The following is a 23,663-nucleotide window of genomic DNA, read 5'->3' on the forward strand; positions in this document are numbered from 1 at the left end:
GAGACCTTCCAATGCTCTGCCCCTCGCCTGCTCCGATTCCTGTGGTGGATGGGGCAGTAAAATTCTGGCCAATGTCTCTGGATCGATAATCCAGGCCTTAGGATTATGAGACCAGTAGAATAACCAGTATATGACCATATAACTAAGAGATAGGAGTTAGAACAGACATAGGTCATTCAACATCTCAAGCCTGCATTTCCATTCATTGGTATCATAGCTAATCTTCTACCTAAGCTGCACTTGTCTATTCTATTGTCATAGTCTTCCATTCCTTAATGTCCAAAAATCTACTGATCTTATTCTTGAATGTACTCAATGTTTGAGCAACCATAGTTCCATGAGGTAGAGAATTCCTGAGATAATGATGGTGTTTGACTGCTATCTAATTGTCAGGTAGCCATGTGCTGGGTGTTAAAGCTCCCAGTAATGTTCACTCACCTCGGTCTTGTTTTCGAGCCACCAGAAGTAGGTGAGTGTACCAGCGGGACTGGGCCATACCACTGCAGTCATATTCACCTCCTGATTGGTGATCGCCACGTAAGGTAACGTTAAATGCACATGTTCAATAGGACCTGGGGGGGGGGGAAGGGAAGAAGACAAAATATCTTAAGGGCCTCTCATTGTTTCTGCACCAAATTTTACAACAGCAATGGGAAGGTAATGTAATATAGAAACATAGAAAATAGGAACAAGAGTAGGCCATTCGGAACTTCGAGCCTGCTGCGCCATTCATTTTGATCATGGCTGATCATCAAACTCAATATCCTGATCCCCCGCTTCTCCCCGCTATCCACTGACTCTGTACATTTCCTACTGCCTCGGAAAAGCAGCCAGTATAATTAAGGGGCTTATGCACCCCGAACATAATCTTTTCCACATTCTTCCATCCGGAAAAAGATCCAAAAGTCTGAGGACACTTACCAAGCAACTCAAGAAGAGTTTCTTCCCTGCTGCCAATCAGATTTTTGAATGGAGTTACCGCGCATTAAGTTGATCTTCCTCTAAACCCTAACTATGCCTGAAACACCAGGGGCATAGGGCTGGGTGGGACTGATGTTGGTGCAGACTCGATGGGCCGAATGGCCTCCTCCTGCACTGCAGGGATTCTATGAATATGGAAAACTCACTAAGCCATGATCACCAATAGGTAGACAGTGAGCTCAGTAAGCTGGTAGCTTATTCCACTGGATTTAAATGCTATCGCAATTTTATTTCAGAACGTCTTCAAAAACCCCCATTAAAGTCTACTTAAAATTAGAGATTGTCACAGACAAAATCGCAGAACATTTAATCAAATTCACAGGCTATCTCACCTTATAATACACAACACAGACTGACAAATTACATTCAGTCAGATGCAATTTAAATATCAATGTTATTAATGTTATTCTATTAAACGTTAAGTAGCCCTGTGTCATAGCTTCACCAGGTTGATACCTCATTGTTAGGTATGCCTGGTGCTACGGAATCTAAGCGGTGGGACTCACATGATGAAGGAGCAGCGCTCCAAAAGCTCATGATTCCAAATAAACCTGTTGGACTTTAACCTGATGTTGTGAGACTTCTTACTATGGAATCGAAAGCACAGAAACTTGCCACTTGGCCCAGTTAATCTAAATCAGTCTTCAAGCACAATGCTGACATTCCTGTGTATTTCTAGCATTTGCACTTTCTACGGCATGTTTTTGTCTTGACCTACACATTACATGCAGGAAGAGGATGGCTTGGGTGGATCCCAGATTGTTCCATGCTTGAGCGATGACACGATAGATTCCACCGTTTTTATAGATGTGTTTGATCCCTCCTTCAACTGAGCTGAGATTAGAGTACGTTACTGCAGTCCCATCTCCAAACTCCATCTGTAAACTGGTCCTTGGAACGTCTCCCTGTGTCAATGTAATAGGCAGGTCTGTGAGCTGTTCAATACAAATTGACTCTCCATACATTGTATTCTCAAAGCAATAACTTCTTGTAATTTAATAAGCACAAACTTGCAAATCCCACCACCAGCAATCAGCGTGGGAATTAAAATTATAGATGATTTTCAGCATAGCGACAGGCCAGTCAACCCAACAGTTCAATGCTGGTATTTACAATCTCTATGTAACTTCACCCATCTTCCACTTTTGCAACCTTTTACACAATTCCTTTTAGCTCATGCGCTTATCTAACTTTCCCTTAAGTATGGATTGGTGGCACAATGGTCAGCACTGCTGCCTCACAGCAATGAGGGACCCAGGTTTGATTCCTTGGGTCATTGTCTGGGCGGAGCTTGCACATTCTCCCCGTGTCTGTGTGGGTTTCTCTAGGTGCTCCAGTTTCCTCCCATAGTCCAGAAACGCACAGGTTAGATGGACTGGCCCTGCTAAATTGCCTCTTAGCTAATCAGGGGGACTAGCTAGGTAAATGGATGGGATTATGGGTGTAGGGCCTGGGTGGGATTGTGGTCGATGCAGAATGGCCTCCTTCTGCACTGTAGGATTCTATCCATTCAGCTCCATTTTAACAGGTTATCAGTGCAATTAAAAACTTTTAGGTTGGATCAAGTTAATAACAACTGTAACATGAAAACCTCTGCTTTCTTAGCGTACAAATCCTTTTAGACCTTGAAAGTAAAATTAAACTCTCACCTAAACAAAATGCACTTGAAGAATGATGTTCACATAAAAAGGGCTTTCAAAGAAGTTGGGCAGAGTGATGAGGAAGTTAATGTGTGATGATAGATTGAAATTATGGGATGGTCAAAAGCATAGCTATGGAGGCTGGTTTTGAGGATGGTCATCAAGGCAAAGGTGGCGATAAAGAAAGACTTGTACTTATCTGAACCTTCATCATTTTCCTCCCAAGCTCTTCATATCCAATGCGTTACTTGGAAAATTTATAATTGAAACCAAAACATGGCAAGTTACTTAAAGTTCTATTCAGTGAATACATTGTCAGGTGAAGCTCTGACCAATGTGACTTAGAAGCCAAGATTGGTGTGGCCTGTTGGCACAGTGGTTAGCATTGCTGCCTCATAGTGCGAGGGGCCCGGGTTCAATTCCAGCCTTGGGTGACTCTGTGGAGTTTGCACATTCTCTCCGTGTCTGTGTGGGTTTCCTCCGGGTGCTCTGGTTTCCTCCCACACTCCAAAATTGTGCAGGTTAGGTGGATTGGCCATGCTACGTTGTCCCTTAATGACGCAAGATGTGGAGGTTAGATGGATTAACCATGGCAAGTGTGTGGGGGTTATGGGGGAAGGGCAAGGGAGAAGGATTGGGTAATATACTTTGTTAGAGTGTCAATGCAGACTCGATGGGACAAATGGACTCCTTCTGCACTGGGATCCTATGAAGCCACCAGAATAAATGGCAATCCTAAGTTTGTGGATCTCAGACAGGGTGCCAGTTGGAGAGTGACATGCAACCTGAGTATCCTTGGGAAAGGGAAATGAAAATTATCAAAGGTTACTGCATGTCATAGAATAATAGAGCAACACAGCATGAAAACAGGCCCTTTGGCTCAATTGGTCCTTGCTTACCATGGTTTTCCCGCAGCTAGTCGCAATTGCCTGCGTTTGGCCTATACCCCTTTAATTATTTTCCATCCATGTTCTTATCCAAATGTTTTTTACATGTTGTTATTCTGCCTGCTCATTCTAGGACAGCTCATTCCATATCCGCACCACCCTCTGTGTGACAAAGTTACCCCTCAGGTCCCTTTTAAATGTTTCCTCTCTCACCTCAAACTGATGCCCTCTAGTTTTCAATTCCCCCTTCCTGGGGAAAAAGACTGTGGGCTGGAATTTTACTGTCTCGCCTGCCACGGGAATCAGAGCGGGAAAGGGTGGACCATGAAGAGGTCCATTGACCTCAGGCGGGATTTTAGGGTTTTGGTACAAATGAGGCTGTAAAATCCCTCCCCATGTGCGTTCATCCTATCTCTGCCCCTCGTGATTTTATACACCTCAGTAAGGTCATTCCTCATTCTCCTATGTTCCAAGGAATAAAGTCCTAGCTTGGCCAACTGCTCCCTATAATTCAGGCCCACCAATCCCATATGACCCTATTCCATTGACAGTGTTTGGATGTGGGTTAGGAGTGACTCTCCCTTGGCTGTCAAATCATTCAGCCCCCTGACTGAACAACTACTTTACATCAATGTGAAGGCTTGCACGTGAAGAACAGTTGGACGTCTAGATGGTACCTCTGGGAGCTACTCAGCACAAATCCAGGGAAAGTTTGGAGAAAGAGAAGCCCAACAAAATAAACCCACAGTTTTCATGTTCTCTCCAAACATTTCACTCAAACTGTTCAATTCTTAAATGTAATATAAATAATAGCTTAATGCTATCCATGTACGCATCAAGCACTACCTGTTAATCATGTTGTGTCAAACAGTGACACTTGTATAATTCAGCACCAGAGAACGGGACGGATAATACTCTTATCTGCTGAGAAAGTGATGGCTCTTGCATAGAAATGATGTATTGGAAATCATGATTTATGAATTAAGTGAGTTGCTAATGAGCTGCACTCGTGCCTTGACTCCCAGAGGCAGCCAGCAGTGAAGAAATTAGTGCTTGGCTCGGTGAGTGACAGAGAAGAGTAGTGAGATGGCAGGGAATGCACTGGGGGAAGTGGAAGAAGAGGCTTTAAGAGTCACTGGAATTGAAGAAGTGAAGAAGGGGATGAGAAAAGGGAGGAGGAGAACAGGGACAGAAAGGTGGTGGTTGAAGAGGAATGAGGAGAAAGTGACAGGGAAGAAGTAGCTATGGAGCAGGAGGGAAAGGTGGGGGAGAGGGGAGGAAGCATGAGGAGGAACACACACAGGGTGAGGACTTCAGCCAGGCTAATGAGGTTGGCTCGCTCGACTATGAACTGCCTGATGAGTCCTAATTGGTGGTTAAATCAGGGAGCTTCATGCTTCCTATTTAAAGCAGGTGTGTCAGACTCCCAGCCTGCATTCAGCAGGGAGCAACTGGAGAACTGGCTGTGTAAAGAGGTATGGTGTGAATAAAGTAACTTAAGAAATAAGAACATAAGAAATAGGAGCAGGACTAGGCCATCTAGCCCTTCGAGCCTGCCCCGCCATTCAATAAGATCATGGCTGATCTGTCGTGGCTCAGTTCCACATTCCCGCCCTCTCCCCATAACCCTTAATCCCCTCTCTTATCAAGAACCCATCAACCCGCTTCTTAAAAATATTTAGCGAGGCAGCCTCCACCACTTCAACGGGCAGAGAATTCCAGAGATTCACCACCCTTTGAGTGAAGAAGTTCCTCCTCAACTCCGTTCTAAACCGCCTCCCCCTTATCTTGAGGCTGTGCCCCCTAGTCCTACTGTCTTTTTTGAGCGGGAAGAGTCTCTCCACCTCTATCCTATCCATCCCATTCATCATCTTATACGTCTCAATGAGATCTCCCCTCATTCTTCTAAACTCTAATGAGTACAAGCCTAGTTTATTCAGCCTCTCCTCATAGCTCAATCCCCTCAACTCCGGTATCAGCCTAGTAAACCTCCTCTGCACTCCCTCCAGGGCCAAAATATCCTTGCGCAGGTGCGGCGCCCAAAACTGCACACAGTACTCCAGCTGCGGCCTCACCAATGCCCTATACAGCTGCAGCAAGACCTCCCTACTTTTATATTCAATCCCCCTCGCTATGAAGGCCAGCATCCCATTCGCCTTCCTGACCACCTGCTGCACCTGCAAGCTGGGTTTTTGCGACTCATGCACAAGGACCCCGAGGTTCCTCTGCACTGTCGCCTGCTGCAGTTTTTCGCCACGTAAGTAATAGTCCTTCCTACCATTCTTCCTACCAAAGTGGACCACCTCACACTTGCCAACATTAAATTCCATTTGCCATTTCCTGGCCCATTCGCCCAGCCTATCTAGATCCTTCTGCAGACTCTCCACACCCTCCGCACAATTTGCCTTTCCCCCAATCTTGGTGTCATCAGCAAATTTCGACACCCTGCACTCGGTTCCCTCCTCCAGATCATCTATATAAATGGTAAATAGCTGAGGCCCCAGCACCAACCCCTGGGGCACCCCACTAGTCACCAACCGCCAATCCGAATAGCACCCATTGACGCCCACTCTCTGCCTCCTATTTGACAACCAATCCTCTATCCACGCTAACACCCTACCCCCAACTCCATGTCCCCTGACCTTCTGCAATAACCTCTTGTGAGGTACCTTGTCAAACGCCTTCTGAAAATCCAGAAAGACCACATCCACCGGCTCTCCTCTATCCACTGCCCTAGACACATCCTCATAGAACTCCAGTAAATTTGTCAGACACGACTTCCCTTTAATGAAACCATGTTGCGTCTGCCCTATCAAGCAATTCCCTTCAAGATGCCTCGCAATTTCCTCCTTAATGACGGATTCTAACATTTTACCTACCACAGACGTTAAACTAACCGGCCTATAATTCCCCGCCTTTTGCCTGGCACCCTTCTTAAACAACGGCGTAACATTAGCCGTTTTCCAATCTTCCGGCACTTCCCCGGAATCCAGTGACGTCTGGAAAATAACCACCAAGGCATCCACTATAACCTCCGCCATTTCTTTCAGAACTTGGTGACGGGACTTTTCACCTCTGTGGAGTTATTACACACAGCCAGCTCTGAATGATGTTGCCAGTTTGCCCCTAACTCACAAAGATCCAAAAACCCAAAACTTTATTCACCAGCCACAGGTATGCTTTCGCAGCTCTTTAGTTTGTCCTTGCACTTTGTCATTTTAGTCAGTAATGAAATGATGCGACTGGCCACACATCGCCTCATCGCCATTGGAGTAGTGCAAATCTAAAACTGATTTGAATCAAAGCAATTTAATTGTAATTAGGGGGTCACCCTTCACAGTGTCAGCTATCCTTTAAAATACAATTCCAACAGGTGCAACCAAACAGCCTTCTCCTCAAAAATGTGCAATTTGAAGTTGAGGAATTAGTCAAGTTTTAAAACTTGAATTTTCCATTACCCTTAATTTACTTCAGTTATATTATCAACACATGAAAGAATTATTTCCATGGTTTTCATGATTTCTATTAAAGATACAGCATGCCAGTGCTGATCAGTGGAACATTTGCCTATTTAGATATCCCAGAGACAATCTTATGTACTTCTGAGTCAGATTCTGTATCATGGGCAGTGCGGTGGCACAGTGGTTAGCATTGCTGCCTCACAGTGCCAGGGACCCAGGTTCAATTCTGGTGTTGGGTGGCTGTCTGTGTGGAATTTGCACATTCCCCCCATGTCTGTGAGGGTTTCCTCCCACAGTCCAATGACGTGCTGGTTAGGTTGATTGGCCATGTTAAGTTTCCCCTTAGGGTCCCACGATGTGTAGGTTAGGGGGATTAGCAGGGTAAGTACCTGGGGTTATGGGGATAAGGTCAGTGGAGGATTGTTGTCAGTGCAGGCTTGAACAGCCTCCTTCTGCACTGTAGGGATACTATGCTGCTATACAGTAATGCTTGGATCCTCCTGTGGCTAGATAATATCCATGGCCAATAATCAGTTCAGAAAATCAGAAAGAAATCCCAACAAATCATGTGGAGCAATGGTCACCCATCCAGTCTGAAGGGGAGATCAGAGAGCGGCCATGTGGGACTGCTCCTAACTGGGGCAAGCCAAAGTGACCATCAACAGATCCAGGCAGTGGTCAATTGACTCAACTGCCTGCCCCTATTTTTGTGATCATGTCCACACCCAGATATCCTGAGAGAGGGAGCATGGTGTCCGTCCATACATTTTGGTCATTTTGTGAGCTGTGGACATTGGGGATTGGAGCCCCTTGTCACTCTTGGGTATTTCACTCTAATCTGAATAGCTAAGTTTCTGATAAAGTTTTGAGGAGTTTGTCGTTACAGTAAATTAGTGGTGTCCCTTTCAAATGGGGCCCTTGGTTCCTCTTTAGTGGCAACCTTTTAGTTGGATTGCAAGAAATGCAAAGACGCTCAACTTCTATAAGGTCATCCCCACCCTAGTCAAGACCAATACATACTCTGGGAGGGAAAACTAAGCCGGAGTTTGATGTACTTATGCAGGAATTTATCAAACTACATGCGGATAACATTGAATAAAGAAGGATGGAATGAACAAGTGGTTATGTGACAGAGTAGTTCTGCCAAAGGGCAGTGCAATTGCCAAGTGCTGTGAACATGATAAATCATTCTTAATTACAGCACGTGATGACACCTGACCATTCATCATTGTTCTTTGTGCACTTTGCAAAGAAAAGCAAAATGTTGTCAAGGAAATTATTTTTGCTGACTGACTTGTGGAACTTTTGACACAGTTCACAGTACAGAGGCAGGCCATTCTGCCCATTGTGTCTGTGTTGGCTCTTTGAAAGAGCTATTTGAATAGTCAGACTCGTCCTCACTATCCCTGCAAAGATTTGCTTCCCAAGCATTCCTTTTCCCAGGTGCTTCACATAAACGAGGGCTGTCCCATACGTGGGAGGATGTGACAGGAAATTTTCTTAGGAATTCAAAAATAAAAACTTGATTAAGTTGACCCAACCATTGACGTATCTTCACCTTCACAAAGAAAGAATTTGTAAAACTGGTAATATCTGATTTCTCAGCAGAATGCTTTTGGGGAAAAGATAGAATTATTTGCAAAAAGGGATTTGAAAATTCCAAAAATGCAAAAGGTATTAGGGGTACATTCAGATGACAGGCAAGCGATTGCCTGTTTTAATGAGTTCCACATTCTAACGATTCTCAAATAAAGAGGGACATACTGAATTCTTTACTAAGTTTATTGGAGCAAGCTAATCTGGGTGGTATGGTGGCACGGTGGTTAGCACTGCTGCCTCACAGTACCAGGGATCCGGGTTGAATTCTTTCCTCAGGTCATTGTCTGTGTAGAGTTTGCATGTTCTTCCCATGTCTGCGTGAATTTCCTCCGGGTGTTCCAGTTTCCTCCCACAGTCCCAAGATGTGCGGGTTAGGTGGATTGGCCATGCTAAATTGACCCTTAGTGTCATGGGGACTAGCAGGGTAAATATGTGGGGTTATGGGGATAAGGGCTGGGTTGGGATTGCTGTCGGTGCAGGCTCGATGGGCCAAATGGTCTCCTTCTGCACTGTAGAGATTCTATGGTTCCACCCCGAAGAAAAGAGTAAAAAGTATTTGCATATCTGATGCCTAGGAATAACCTTTCTTGTGGGGTTTCTTTAAGGCCCCAGCTCAGGAAATGCCACGAATATCCAAATCGCAGAGGGATCTTGAATCCCTCACGTGACTAAAGAGAACACAATTTATTGAAGAATAGTCTCGCTGCCACCTAACAGAAGGCTTTTAGACTGATTCACCTAATTAGTGCAGTACACTCAGGTAATTACTTTCAATGAAGCCAGCAAAGTAGAACCAGGGGACATAAATGGGAATTGGTGTAAAGTAGGCTTAAAACAGATACTGGACAAATGTATTTGCTGAAGAAATTTCAATAATCTGTCAGGGGAGCAGTAGAGGCAAAAACATTTAAAATATAGCAGGGGACATCCTTTCTGACCCAGGATTTTTTTTAAAATACCGATAGGTGATTTGAATGCTTTATTGTGCTTTAGCAATCTCCCTCGTGGCACTGTCATTGGTTTCTTATGAATATTTCTACCACCCACTCCTCTTCCAAATTTGGGAATGGATCCAACACATCTCAATGATGTTAATGTCTGTTGCAACCCTTTCAAAAGCCAGCTGCATACAAGAAGATAAATTGTTTGCTTATCTCAGGTGCAGGGCTTGAGTACGACAATTAAATTAAGTTTAGATGGACCAAAATGAGTCCCCGAGGAGTTGATGCAGTTTGCAGATTCACCTGCTGGGCTGAGTTTAATCTTCCTCTCCATTCATTTCATATTTTATATAAGACAGCGATTTAGATTAATTTAGAGCATTCATCACTATAAAACACTTCAAGGCACTTCAAAGCACTGTTTTGATACAGAATTTGACACCGAGCTGACAAGGGGGATGTCAGGTCAAGTTGGTCAGGGGTAAGGTTCTAAGGATGACCTTAGCTGGGAGACGCTGGCCAAGTGGTATTATCAGCAGACTGTTAATCCAAAAACCAAAAGAGAAAATGCTGGAAAATCTCAGCAGGTCTGGCAGCATCTGTTAGGAGAGATAAGAGCTGACGTTTCGAGTCCAGATGACCCTTTGTCAAAGCTCTAGACTTGAAACGTCAACTCTTTTCTCTCCTTACGGATGTTGCCAGACCTGTTGAGGTTTTCCAGCATTTTCTCTTTTGGATTCAGATCCCAGTATCCGCAGTGATTTGCTTTTATCCAAGGTTAATCCGGAAACTCAGCTAATGTGCTGGGTTTGAATCCAGCTAAGCTGATGATTTTTGAAAATTCACATCCTTGTTTGCAAATCTGTCTTGAGCCTCATCCTTACCACTGTACCTCTGTAATCTTATCTAGCCTCAGAGCCTCCAAGATCTCCCCCTTCCTCCAACTCTGGCCGATCGCACATCCCCAATTTGAGTCACATTTGCAAATGGTGGAATTCGAATTCAATATAGAAAATCTGGAATTAAGGGTCTACTGATGATCCTGAAATCATTGTCAAGTTGTTGGAAAAACCCATCTGGTTCACTAATGCCCTTTAGGGAAGGAAATCTACCGTCCTTACCTGGTCTGGCCTACATGTGACTCCACAGCCACAGTGATGAGGGTGACTCTCAACTGCCCTCTGAAAAGGAGGAACTAGGGATGGGCAATAAAAGCCAGCGATGCCCATATCCCACGAATGAATGAATAAAACCTTAAATAAGGATAAAATAGTTGAAAGTTTTGGGGTGGAGGGGTGAGGTATTCCAAAGCTTAGGGCTAGGCAGTAAAAGGTACACACAGCCATTGGTGGACTGATTCAAAACGGGTATGTGTGATCTGCTGGAATTGGAGAAACGTGGAGATCTTGGAGGGTTTTGGGGCTGGAGGAGATTACAGAGATACAGAGGGAGGGATAAGGTTCAGGAAGGATTTGCAAACAATGGTGAAAATTTTAAAAGTCATCTGCATAGCTGGAGGCCAATACAGGTCAGTGAGCACAGGGGCAATGGGCGAATGGGACTTGGTGTTAGTGGGGACATTTGTCGTAGAGTTTTGGATGGCCTCAGGTTATTAGGTGGAGAATATGAGAGGCTGGCCAGAATTGCATTGGCACCAACACATCGAGGCATAGATAAGAAGAAGATGAACTAATGTGGGGGCAGATTATGGTGATTCAGTCATGGTGATGGCATGAACATGTGGTTAGAAGCTAGCTCAGTGTCAAGCATGACACAGAGATTGCAAACTGTCTGGTTCAGGCACAGACGGTTGCCAAGGAGATGAAATCGGTGGTCATGAAATTAAGAGTGGAGATTGTGGAGAGGACCAAAGACAATGGAGGTGATTTGTGCGCTTGTGTTTTCCACGAGCATGCATGGACACATGGATACAAAATCACAGAATCCCTACTGTGCAGAAGGAGGCCGTTCGGCCCAATAGGTCTGCCCTGACTCTCTGACAGAGTATCCCATGCCCATCCTAGCCTCGAAATGTCAGATGTTTATCCTGCTAATCTCTTTAACCTACACATCTTGTGACACTAAGAGACAATTTAGCATGGCCAATCCACCAAGTCTTTCGGACTAGAGGAGGAAACCAGAGCATCCGGAGGAATCCCACGCAGATGCAGGGAGAATATGCAAACTCTACAGACACTCACCCAAGGCAGGAATTGAACTCAGGTCCCTGGTGTTGTGAGGCAGCAGCACTAACCACTGGGTCACCCTTCCTTGTCTGAGGTGAAGGTGGAGGAGACGAAATAGATGGATTTATGAAGACGTTTTTAAAAACTGCAACAATCCCACAGCACACCAATTCAGAGAATGAGGCTTTGTTTCCTATTATTTTTTCAGGCTCCGTTTAAAATATGGATTAACTATCAACAGGGGATCCAGCTGTTTGGAGAGCCTCTTGATTGTGAGTCGATTTGTTTGGACAAGGTAGGCTGCTGCTTTATGGGCATTGCATGTAGCTCGGCGCAATTTCCCACAGGGAGTAATGACATTTCCAGTCTGCTGGATGCAAACAGCAGTGACTGCATTCCAAAAAGCTTACTTTATTTGCTGCAAAATGCTTTGGGATATCCTGAGGTCACCAGAGACGTCGCATGGAGACAAAGTTTTTTTGCAAAAGGTGTCACACAAGTTAACTATTTCTGTAATGATTCCCATCTTTAGTTTGAAGTCAACAGAGCATGTACGTCTGTAGAAAATGCTGCACCCTTAACGTTGCCACCGACCCCGTGTCAATGGTACAGCACCCTACCCCAAACAACATTGAATTATGACAGACTTAAGTTGGAAAGATGAACGTGGATGAGGACCATAAGGTGCATGAAATGCCACCATGGTTGGCAAAGGTAGGACAGAAGGCAAAATTAAACTAGAAACAGTAGCTAGGATGTACCAAGGGCAGCATGGTGGCACAGTGGTTAGCATTGCTGCCTCACAGCGCCAGAGACCTGGCTTCGATTCCTGGCTTGGATCACTGTCTGTGTGGAGTCTGCACATTCTCCCTGCGTCTGTGTGGGTTTCTTCTGGGTGCTTTGGTTTCCTCCCACAGTCTCAACGACCTGCTGGTTAGGTGCATTGGCCATGTGAAATTCTCCCTCAGTGTACCTGAACAGGTGCTGGAGTGTGGTGACTATTTTCACAGTAACTTCATTGCAGTGTTTATATCAGTCCACTTGTGACAATAATAATAAATGAGATTGGCTTTTTTAATGCTTTAGATTGGGACGGGGGCAGTGAGTACTTTATTTTAGATCATTATTTCTTCTTGGATGCTGGGGGCCAGATAACATTTATTACTCATTCACTGGTTGTCCTCTAAGCATTAAGAAAGAGGCACTTGATCGGAAACACTGACATGTATTCACATATGGATGGCAGGTTGCTTCCCCTGAGGGATATTCATGAACACTTTGGATTTTTACAACAATGCTTCAGCTTTCATTATTCCAGTGCCAGAGGGGCATATTTATTGAATTCAATGTTGCAAGTTGCTATTGTTGAATTTGATAAGATTTTTTGTACATTACTAGGACAATACCACAGCCACTATTGACTGCTGCACCCAACTACAGTTCGAGTCGGAGACATTGAGCTCAACTCATTGGAGATATGAAAAAGTGGGGAGGGAGCAATAGATGCAATGAGTTAGAGGATAAGAGGATTGAAAAATTGGAGCTTTGGGATAAAGTCTTACTGAAGTAGAAATTGGGAAGGGGAGGAAGGGGGAAAGGGTGTTGCCAACTCAATAGTAAGTTGTTCCATCAAAGCAAAAAGGAAGAGGTGATCATGAAATCATAGAATACAGTGCAAAAGGAGGCTAGTCAGCCCATCGAATCTGCACCGACAACAATCCCACCCAGGCCCGATCCTGTAACCCCATACATTTACCCACTAATTCCTCTAACCTACACATGCCAGGACACTAAGGGGAAATTTAGCTTGGTTAATTCACCTAACCCGCACATCTTCGGCGTGTAGGAGGAAACTGGAGCACCCAGAGGAAACTCAAACAAACACGGGGAAATTGTGCAAACTCCACGCAGACAGTGACCCAAGCCTGGAATCAAATCTGGGTTCTTGGAGCTGTGAAGCAGCAGTGCTAACCACTGTGCTGCCCCACTGTGCCACGCCGAAAGTAATTACGCACTTTCAGAAGCTTCATTTTAAGGGATTTATTTAGTGATCTTCAAGAGCTGCATGCTTGCATCTAATTCTCAAATATTTCTGCTGAGGAGAACTCCTGCCCCTGGGGTGATACCTCACTTTGAATCCCGATTGGTCACCAAGACAGGTGACCCTTACTCTGCTGTGTTGCCCTTAAAGGGACAATCGTCATAGATGGTCTGCATTTATTATTTATTTTGCACTTTCCACGTGTTCAAGGTGTCCAAAAGTACTTTTACCATCAATTATATTCTTTTGAAGTGCACTCGTTATAATGGAAGGAATGCTGCAGTTGATTTTGTATATAGCGTGCCACCCTGAACAGTAATGTGCTAATGACCACATAATCCTTCTTTTCACTGACGTTGGCTAAGAAATAAATATCAGGCAGGATTCCAGGGTGAACCTCTGAGCCCTGCTCTCAAATAGTGCCACGTCAACCTGAAAGTGTGGACCTGGGCCTCGAGGTAAATATCTTGTCCAAATGACATCAGCTCCCTTAGTACTGCACTAAAGTATTTGCATAGATGTTACACTATAAAGGCTGTGTGTGTGGGACTTGAACCCACAACCTTCAGATTGCAAGGCAAGAATGCAACCCATTGAGCCACAACTGATGCTCGGGCTCCTAACACTGTGAAATGATGTAAAACAAATATCGCTGCCAGTAAAATCACAATAACACTTCAATTCATGTCAGGTGGTCTGGCTGTCGATTCCTATTCTCTATTGCTACATGTGGTGAGGAAAAGTCAATTCACAAAATGGAATGAAATGGCCCCTAAGACCTCCATAATTTTATATCATAATGTTGTTTGTGATGTGCTTTGAGGATATAACGGATCTCCAAGTTCAGACCGTATCATAAAACTGCTCGATGCTCACCTACATATCCCACCATATATTGCATAGCACTTATTCCTCGATGACAAGCCTCTCATGAGAAATTTAAATGCTCGATGCCACAGTGCATATATCATTCCATTTTAATTACACAGTGGCTGTTGGCACTGACCACAACAGCTGCTACTGTCACGGAATGGAAGAATCCTGCGATATTGTTCGACAGGATGAAACAGATGGCTTCCTGGATGGCTCAATGAATGAAAACATTGTGTTGTACCATGCAGAAGCATCCCAGACTGAGCCTGCATTCTGGGAGCTGATCTCATCTTGGGGAGTGAGCGCCCCCAGGCTTGGAAGAGTGAGAATTGAAACTTAAATCTCATGCTTCTGTCACTATTCAGTTACCTCAACAGTAAAATGCCCACGTGAGGGCCAGATGAGGAACACATCAAGCTTGGCAGTGATCCAGTGATCTTACAATCCCTGTTCCCCTCTTAGAATCATAGAATCCTTACAGTGCAGAAAGAGACCATTTGGCCTATCGGGCCTGCACCGATCACATTCCCATCTAGGCCTTATCCCCATAACTCCAAGCATTTACCCTGCTAATCCCCTTGATACCAAGGGACAATTTAGCATGGCCAATAAATCTAACTCTCACATCTTTGAAGCGTGGGAGGAAACCGGAGCACCCGTAGGAAACCTACGCAGACATGGGGAGAACGGGCAAACTCCGCACAGACCTCCAAGACCAGAATTGAACCCGGGTCCCTGGCGCTGTGAGGCAGCAGTGCTAACCATGGTGTCCCATGCCACCTACAGGACAGATGCAATGACCAGGTGGGAAGTTTATTCACAAGTAGGCTTACATTAATACTACTATGAAGTTACCGTGAAAATACCCAAGTCGCCATACACTGCTGCCTGTTTGGGGAAACTGAGGGAGAATTTAGCTTGGCCAATGCACCTAACTAGCACATCTTTTGGACTATGGGAGGAAACTGGAGCACCATGGCAACCCATGGGAAGAACATGCAAACTCCACATTGACAGTGACCTAAACTGGGAATCAAATCTGGTACCCTGGCACTGTGAGGCAGCAGTGCTGACCACTGTGCCACTCTAGGTATGGAGTGACTCCCCTCTGTTCAACCTTCTCGGTTGGCGGGAACAAAGTGGCAGAATTTTCACATTCTGCCTGTGGCGGGTTTGGTGAAGGGCAGAAGTGGAGAATCCAATGGGAGCTGAAAAGGTGGAAAGCCTCCAGCATTAAAACAGCTTGCAATTCTCCCAGTGGCAGGTTAACAGTGGGTCAGTTCTCCTACTGCCTAATGGTGTGAGTGCTATTTGCATCTCTTGAATGTTCATTAAAACAGCTGATCACTGAAACCTCACCAAGCCTTCCAGTCTTGCGTCACATGTGGGTGAAATCACATTGGCCTCAATCCCAAATACTAAAGAGTGACGTGCACAAAGACCTCAGTCTGCTCGAGACTTCAGGGCGAATGCAATAGTCTATCTGTCCTGGCGCTGTGCTGCTCCTGTTGCGCTGACTGTCATTCTGCTGGGGCAGACTGGTTTGTGTCCTCCAGCTCCATGCCCAATTGGTCGTTATTGACAGCATTGTGCTGTGGGACTCATGGACCCTTCACTCCAATGATCCGAGGTGAGGGCCTGAAGTGGTGTTGCGGGGAGCCACTGACAATGACAATGGGGGCAATGTGGAGGGACAGCTGTACTGGGATGGGGTGTTGGGGGGGGTGTCAGAAGGCATGATGGCAGGTGGGGGGGGAGCAGGGGTGGGGGGACATTGAAGAATGGAAAGCAAAGGACTAGAATTTAGCCTCTGGATTCCGAACAGCCTGCATGGACCCACGAGGACAGATGGACTGCAGAGAGTGATATGAGTGAAAAGTCATAGAGTCATAGAGGTATACAGCATGGAAACGGGCCCTTCTGCCCAACTTGTCCATGCTGCCCTTTTCTTTTTAAAACCCCTAAACTAATCCCAATTGCCTGCATTTGGCCCATATCCCTCTATGCCATCTTACCCATGTAACTGTCTAACTGCTTGTTAAAAGACAAAATTGTACTGCCTACACTACTGCCCCCGACAGCTTGTTCCAGGCATTCATCACCCTCTGTGTGAAAAAGTTGCCCCACTGGACACTTTTGTATCTCTCCCCCTCACCTTAAACCTATGTCCTCTAGTTTTAGACTCCCCTACCTTTGGGAAAAGATATTGACTATCTAACTGATCTGAGCCTCTCATTATTTTATAGACCTCCACAGGATTACCCCCCAGGCTCCTCTGCTCCAGAGAAATAAGTCCCAGTCTATCCAACCTCTCCTTATAACTCAAACCATGAAATCCCAGTAGCATCCTAGTAAATCTTTTTTGCACTCTTTCTAGTTTAATAATATCCTTTCTATAATAGGCTGACCAGAATTGCACACAGTATTCCAAGTGTGGCCTTACCAATGTCTTGTACAACTTCAACAAGACATTCCAACTCTGTATTCAAAGTTCTGACCAATGATACCAAGCATGCCGAATGCCTTCTTCACCACCCTGTCTATCTGTGTGCTGGACAGGCTTTTATATATGGAACCTCAACCTTTGAACCCGCTAGCTGGCAGAGGGTAAATGATGCAGCTGGCAGCCGCCAGGAAATTTGGAGGGGAACGCACCAGTACATAATGAATAAGCTTCTGAATACAGAATCTGACGTGGGAATCTGCCATTTCAGCCAGCGGGAGAGGCCCGTAGTCACCCACTTAGTCTCAAACTAGCAGAATCCCACCCAAGGTTTGAGTTTCTTTTTCACAAGAATATGTCTTTTCTAAATCAGAAGGTTTTAAAATATTGATGCAGTGAACAATACGGAGCCAATCAAACAAAGTTTCCTTGTGGAAAAGAAAGAGCAAATGTATTATCCACTAAAACTGAGGGAAAAGAAATAATAAAAATTTTGGAGGTTAGCGTGCAATAAAATCAATCAAAAGAGTATATGGTTAAGCGGGACATGCCACAGTGGCACTGTGCTTAGCATCGATGCCTCACAGTGGCACCCGATTCCCAGCTTGGATCACTGTCTATGTGGAGTCTGCATGTTCTCCCCGTGTTGTCATGGTTTCCTCTGGGCGTTCTGGTTTCTTCCCACAGTCCAAAGATATGTGCATTGGCCATTCTAAATTGACCCTTAGTGCCAGGGTGACAAGCTAGGTTAAATGCATGGGGTTATGGGGATAGGGCCTGGTTAGGATAATGGCCTGTGCAAACTCAGTGGGCTGAATGGCCTCCATCTGCACTGTAGGGATTCTATGATTCAAGCATCCTTTGAGGCACAGATTTTTAAATGTTGTGGCTAATTTAGATGAGTTGGCTTGGTGGATATGGTCAGATGTAGAAGATGTGGCAATTATAAGATCTTAGTTCAGGAGAGAGACAGAGAGGGAAAATGACCACCAATGGATCTGGTGTTTCCAGGGCTACTTCTTTAAATATTCTGGGATGCAGATTATCCGGCCCAGGAGATTTATCCACCTTCAATCCCATCAATTTCCTCAAAATAATTTCACTACTAATACTGATTTCCTTCAGCTCCTCACTAAAATTTGTTTCTCTCAGAACTTCTGGTACATTATTCATGTGTTCCTTTGTGAAGACAGAAGCAAAGTACGAATTTAGTACCTCAGCTATTTCTTTGTTCCCTGTTATTAATTGCCCTGTTTCAGGTTGTAAGGGGCCTACACTAGAGAGAGAGAAAGAGGAAAAGGGAGAGAGAGAGAGAAGGAGAGAGACCAGTTTTCTTTCAGTCTGTTTCCAGAGCTAAAATCTTTCTTGCTATCTCTGTAGTGGCGGCAGCCTGGTCTGTTATATTTCACCCATTGTGTACTTCCAAGGGTTCTGGGTGGGTCTGTATATAGGTTGGACTAAAACCTGGTGTTGTCAGACTTTTTACTGGGTCTGTATGTAGCAGCCATTGTTTTAACATCCAGTATTTTCCATTTTAATGTCTCTTCTAGGGGGGGTGGATGTCACTTGCACCCCATTGACAATGACACCCTCTCTCCCCCTGATGAGCCTCAGTGTCTGTAGCTCAGAGGCCAGCTCATCCACCTTGAGCTGGAGCTCCTCCAGCAACCTGCACTTACTGCAGACATGGCCACTGGGAAGGACCCTGGGGTCCACCAGTTCCCACATCATACAGGAACCGCACATCACATGCCCCTCCATTATTCAATATAATTTGTTGTGGGAAAAAATTTTTTCCTTGTTTTTTGCTGTAGTAGTTTTGAAAAATTTTTTTTTTCCTTGTTCTTTCCACCAGGCCTTTTTACCTTCCAGCCCTTTTTGATATTAAGCCCTAATAGCTCACTCTGCTTCCCTCTCACTCCGCTGCCCGCTATCTACACCAGGCCTCCTTTTAAACTTGGCGCTGATTTAAAGCTGATGGGCCACAACTGCCTGATAATCACTCCCTCACAATTCTTAAAGCAGTAAATACAATAAGTAAATGCTTTAAACAGTTCTACAAAGAACAAAGTGCTTTAAACTTATTTTAAACAGGTTTTTAACAGGTAAAGTCTTAGCTTTCTCTCTGATGCTCCTTCCTCGTCTGCTCCAGCAAACAATGTAAGGCTTCACCGTGTGGACACTTGATAATTAAAGCTGATGGGCCACAACTGCCTGATAATCACTCCCTCACAATTCTTAAAGCAGTAAATACAATAAGTAAATGCTTTAAACAGTTCTACAAAGAACAAAGTGCTTTATCTAAGGGTCAGGAACAAAAGGGGGCTGCTGGGAGGAGGAAGGGGGGTGAGGAGCGGTTGGACTGGGGGAGCGCGTTGGAAGGTAGGTCTGCTGAGGAGCAGTGGAGGATCTTTAAGGAGATCTTTCTTGGTGCTCAGCAGAAATTTATTCCGATGGTTAAAAAGGACAGTAGGAAGAGAGGTAATAAGCCGTGGATAACGAAGGAGGTGAAGGAAAGTGTTAAATTAAAAGCGGAGGAATTTAGAGTAGCTAAGAGCAGTGGGCGAGAAGAGGATTGGGAAAGGTTTAAATGTCAACAAAGATTGACAAAAAAGTTGATAAAGGAGGGTAGAAGAAGCTATGAAGCTGGGCTAGCGCTTAATATAAAAAAGGATAGCAAGAGTTTTTATAAATATATAAAAAGGAAGAGGCTGGCTAGGGTGAACGTTGGTCCCTTAGCGGATGAGAAAGGGGACCTAGTGGTAGGGGATGGGGATATGGCTAAGGTCTTGAATAACTTTTTTGTTTCTGTCTTCACGGAGGAGGACGTGAATAATTTGCCGGGTGTTAGCGATGGAAAGGTGGTAGGACTGGAGGGTCTTAATGACATTACTGTTACTAGAGAGGTGGTGCGCGACAGACTGGAGGGGCTGATTGTGGACAAGTCCCCAGGACCGGATGGAATGCATCCGAGGGTTCTGAAAGAAATGGCGGAGGTGATAGTGGATGCCTTGGTGGTTATTTTCCAGACGTCGCTGGATTCCGGGGAAGTGCCGGAGGATTGGAAAACGGCTAATGTTACGCCGTTGTTTAAGAAGGGTGCCAGGCAAAAGGCGGGGAATTACAGGCCGGTTAGTTTAACGTCTGTGGTAGGTAAAATGTTAGAATCCGTCATTAAGGAGGAAATTGCGAGGCATCTTGAAGGGAATTGCTTGATAGGGCAGACGCAACACGGTTTCATTAAAGGGAAGTCGTGTCTGACAAATTTACTGGAGTTCTATGAGGATGTGTCTAGGGCGGTGGATAGAGGAGAGCCGGTGGATGTGGTCTTTCTGGATTTTCAGAAGGCGTTTGATAAGGTACCTCACAAGAGGTTACTGCAGAAGGTCAGAGGACATGGAGTTGGGGGTAGGGTGTTAGCGTGGATAGAGGATTGGTTGTCAAATAGGAGGCAGAGAGTGGGGGTCAATGGGTGCTATTCGGATTGGCAGTTGGTGACTAGTGGGGTGCCCCAGGGGTCGGTGCTGGGGCCTCAGCTATTTACCATTTATATAGATGATCTGGAGGAGGGAACCGAGTGTAGGGTGTCGAAATTTGCTGATGACACCAAGATTGGGGGAAAGGCAAATTGTGCGGAGGGTGTGGAGAGTCTGCAGAAGGATCTAGATAGGCTGGGCGAATGGGCCAGGAAATGGCAAATGGAATTTAATGTTGGCAAGTGTGAGGTGGTCCACTTTGGTAGGAAGAATGGTAGGAAGGACTATTACTTACGTGGCGAAAAACTGCAGCAGGCGACGGTGCAGAGGGACCTCGGGGTCCTTGTGCATGAGTCGCAAAAACCCAGCCTGCAGGTGCAGCAGGTGGTCAGGAAGGCGAATGGGATGCTGGCCTTCATAGCGAGGGGGATTGAATATAAAAGTAGGGAGGTCTTGCTGCAGCTGTATAGGGCATTGGTGAGGCCGCAGCTGGAGTACTGTGTGCAGTTTTGGGCGCCGCACCTGCGCAAGGATATTTTGGCCTTGGAGGGAGTGCAGAGGAGGTTTACTAGGCTGATACCGGAGTTGAGGGGGTTGAGCTATGAGGAGAGGCTGAATAAACTAGGCTTGTACTCGTTAGAGTTTAGAAGAATGAGGGGAGATCTCATTGAGACGTATAAGATGATGAATGGGATGGATAGGATAGAGGTGGAAAGACTCTTCCCGCTCAAAAAAGACAGTAGGACTAGGGGGCACAGCCTCAAGATAAAGGGGGGGCGGTTCAGAACGGAGTTGAGGAGGAACTTCTTCACTCAAAGGGTGGTGAATCTCTGGAATTCTCTGCCCGTTGAAGTGGTGGAGGCTGCCTCGCTAAATATTTTTAAGAAGCGGGTTGATGGGTTTTTGATAAGAGAGGGGATTAAGGGTTATGGGGAGAGGGCGGGAAAGTGGAACTGAGCCACGACAGATCAGCCACGACAGATCAGCCATGATCTTATTGAATGGCGGGGCAGGCTCGAAGGGCCAGATGGCCTACTCCTGCTCCTATTTCTTATGTTCTTATGTTCTTATGTTCCTTAGACAATGATGAGTTTGGATGGGCCTCTGAATTATAGGAAATGCCACTCTCTTGCACTCCTCTGAGGGTGAATTGTTTGTTTTTCGCCTTCACTTTGAAGGTAGCCTCATTTGTCCTGTCTCATTTCAAGTTGCAAAACTTCCAGTCAGTTAAATGGGCATAGCTTCTTAACACAGAAAAAAAGAAAGAATCACTGAAGGTCACAGCCTGATATATCATGAGTTGCAACATACCACCTATGCCTCAGTGTGTGACATTCTTACCTCTGAGTCCAAAGGGTTCACGTCCCTCTCCAGGGCTCGAGCACAAAATCAAGGGTGACCCTCCAGAATGGCACAACTGGATGAGACATCAAACTGAGGTCTCATCTGCCTTCTCAGGTGGGTATTAAAGATCCCATGAAACTATGGGAGTTATTTCTGGTGTCCTGTCTAATTGTTCTCCTACAATTGATATCTCAAAAACATACTGGGTGGGATTTTCCAGTTCCGCCCCGTGGCATATTTTCTGGGAGCGAAAGTGGCCCACCATTGGCCGCTGACAGGATCTTCTGGTCCTGCCGATGTCTTTGGGTTTTGCATGTCCTCACCCTCCGCCACTGGGAAACACACCATGAGTGGGGGGTGGGGGGTGGTCCTCATTGACAGGTAGAAAGTTTCACAGGCCAGAAGGGCTGGAAAATTTTGGTCAGTACCTGCAAGGTCATATTGCTGCTGAGGAGTTTTGCTGTGTGAAAATTGACTAATGCGTTTCCAACACTACAACATGACTACACTTCAAAAGTATTTCATTGGCTTTGGGACATCTGTGGTGGTGATATGCTGCATAAATTCATATTTCCCATTCATTCGTACCTGGTTTCAAGTGCTCACTCTTCTATTGATGCAAGATGATGTTATCCCATTTTCTCTGTCCTTTCCCCATATCCTTTTATCTTCTTCCTGGTTAAGTAGCTGCCAGACTCGATCTCTTGGAAATATCAGCATTGAATCTCTTTCAAAAGTGACCGTTAAAACTCACTTGATTCACAAGTGGGGGGGAACCACTTAGTCAAAGTAATCAAAGAATTATAGAATGCCTGCAGTGCAGCAGGAGGCCATTCAGCCCATTGAGCCTATACCAACAACAATCCCACCCCAGGTCTTATCCCCGCGTATTTACCCTACTAATCTCCCTGACACAAAGGGGCAATTTAGCATGGCCAGTCCATCTAACCCGCACGTTTTTGGACTGTGGGAGGAAACTGGAGCACCTGGAGAAAGCCCAAGCAGACACAGGGAGAATGTGCAAACTCCACACTGTCACCCAAGGCTGGAATTGAACCCGGGTCTCTGGTGCGGTGAGGCAGCAGTGCGAACCATTGTGTCACCCTACTGCCAAACAATACCCTAAATGGGTTACAGCCTTCAAGGAAAGGAGGGAATAATGGTGGTGGGGGGTGGGGGGTGGAGTGGAGAGGGGGATGCATCAGGATGAACCTTTGGGTTGGCAAAGCTAAATTCTGCAAACTCCAATGGACAGGATGTGTTCAGGTGAATTGAATGGCAAAATAGGTTCTGCTGTCTGCACAATTAGAGGCTGGCATTTTACCACCACTGAGCTGAAAGGAGCAAGTGCAGAAAACCTATAGCTAATTCTAGTTCTTCTTTGGTTTTATACTCAAATATCTCCTGCAGGGAGTAGTAATTCCCCAGGGAGTAGCTTTGGTGACTGTGACGCTGATGTGTTATATAAATGTGTCTGTACGGGGACGATCCTACATTTGCGGAATTAAACTGCAGCTTGTCCGGATATCGAGGCATACCTTATCATTCTGGCTCCAATTCAGCTATTCGTTGGCTCAAACAAAGTATCAATGAATTGGCTACGCACAAGTTAAATGTTCCGCTTGGCGATTCAGCCACTTGGTTGATGACAACATACCTGCCGCTTCTCCCTATCAAAGCATCAGTCACATTTTCTGCTCCAATTGCTGGAATGAAAGGGCAGTCAGGGTATCTAAATTATTGCATTACTCACTCCTTTCCAGTTAATTATTGTGAAGGAGCCTCTGCCTT

At 45.3% G+C, this 23,663-nt stretch overlaps 1 protein-coding gene across 1 annotated transcript in view; it reads right to left on the minus strand.

The window, feature by feature from the left end:
* Window positions 1-23,663, minus strand: part of LOC145354481 (VPS10 domain-containing receptor SorCS3-like) — a 1,074,210-nt gene that overhangs the window by 66,536 nt on the left and 984,011 nt on the right. Inside the window, exons 19-20 of the mRNA XM_080205878.1 lie at window positions 1,700-1,886; window positions 439-572 (exon numbers count right to left, since the gene is read on the minus strand). Of these exons, the coding sequence (XP_080062004.1) occupies window positions 439-572; window positions 1,700-1,886 (321 nt within the window). The remainder of the gene's footprint in view (window positions 1-438; window positions 573-1,699; window positions 1,887-23,663) is intronic.

Source organism: Carcharhinus amblyrhynchos, chromosome 17 (genome assembly GCF_965287045.1).
Source record: "Carcharhinus amblyrhynchos chromosome 17, sCarAmb.v2.hapA, whole genome shotgun sequence".
Lineage (NCBI taxonomy): Eukaryota > Metazoa > Chordata > Chondrichthyes > Carcharhiniformes > Carcharhinidae > Carcharhinus > Carcharhinus amblyrhynchos.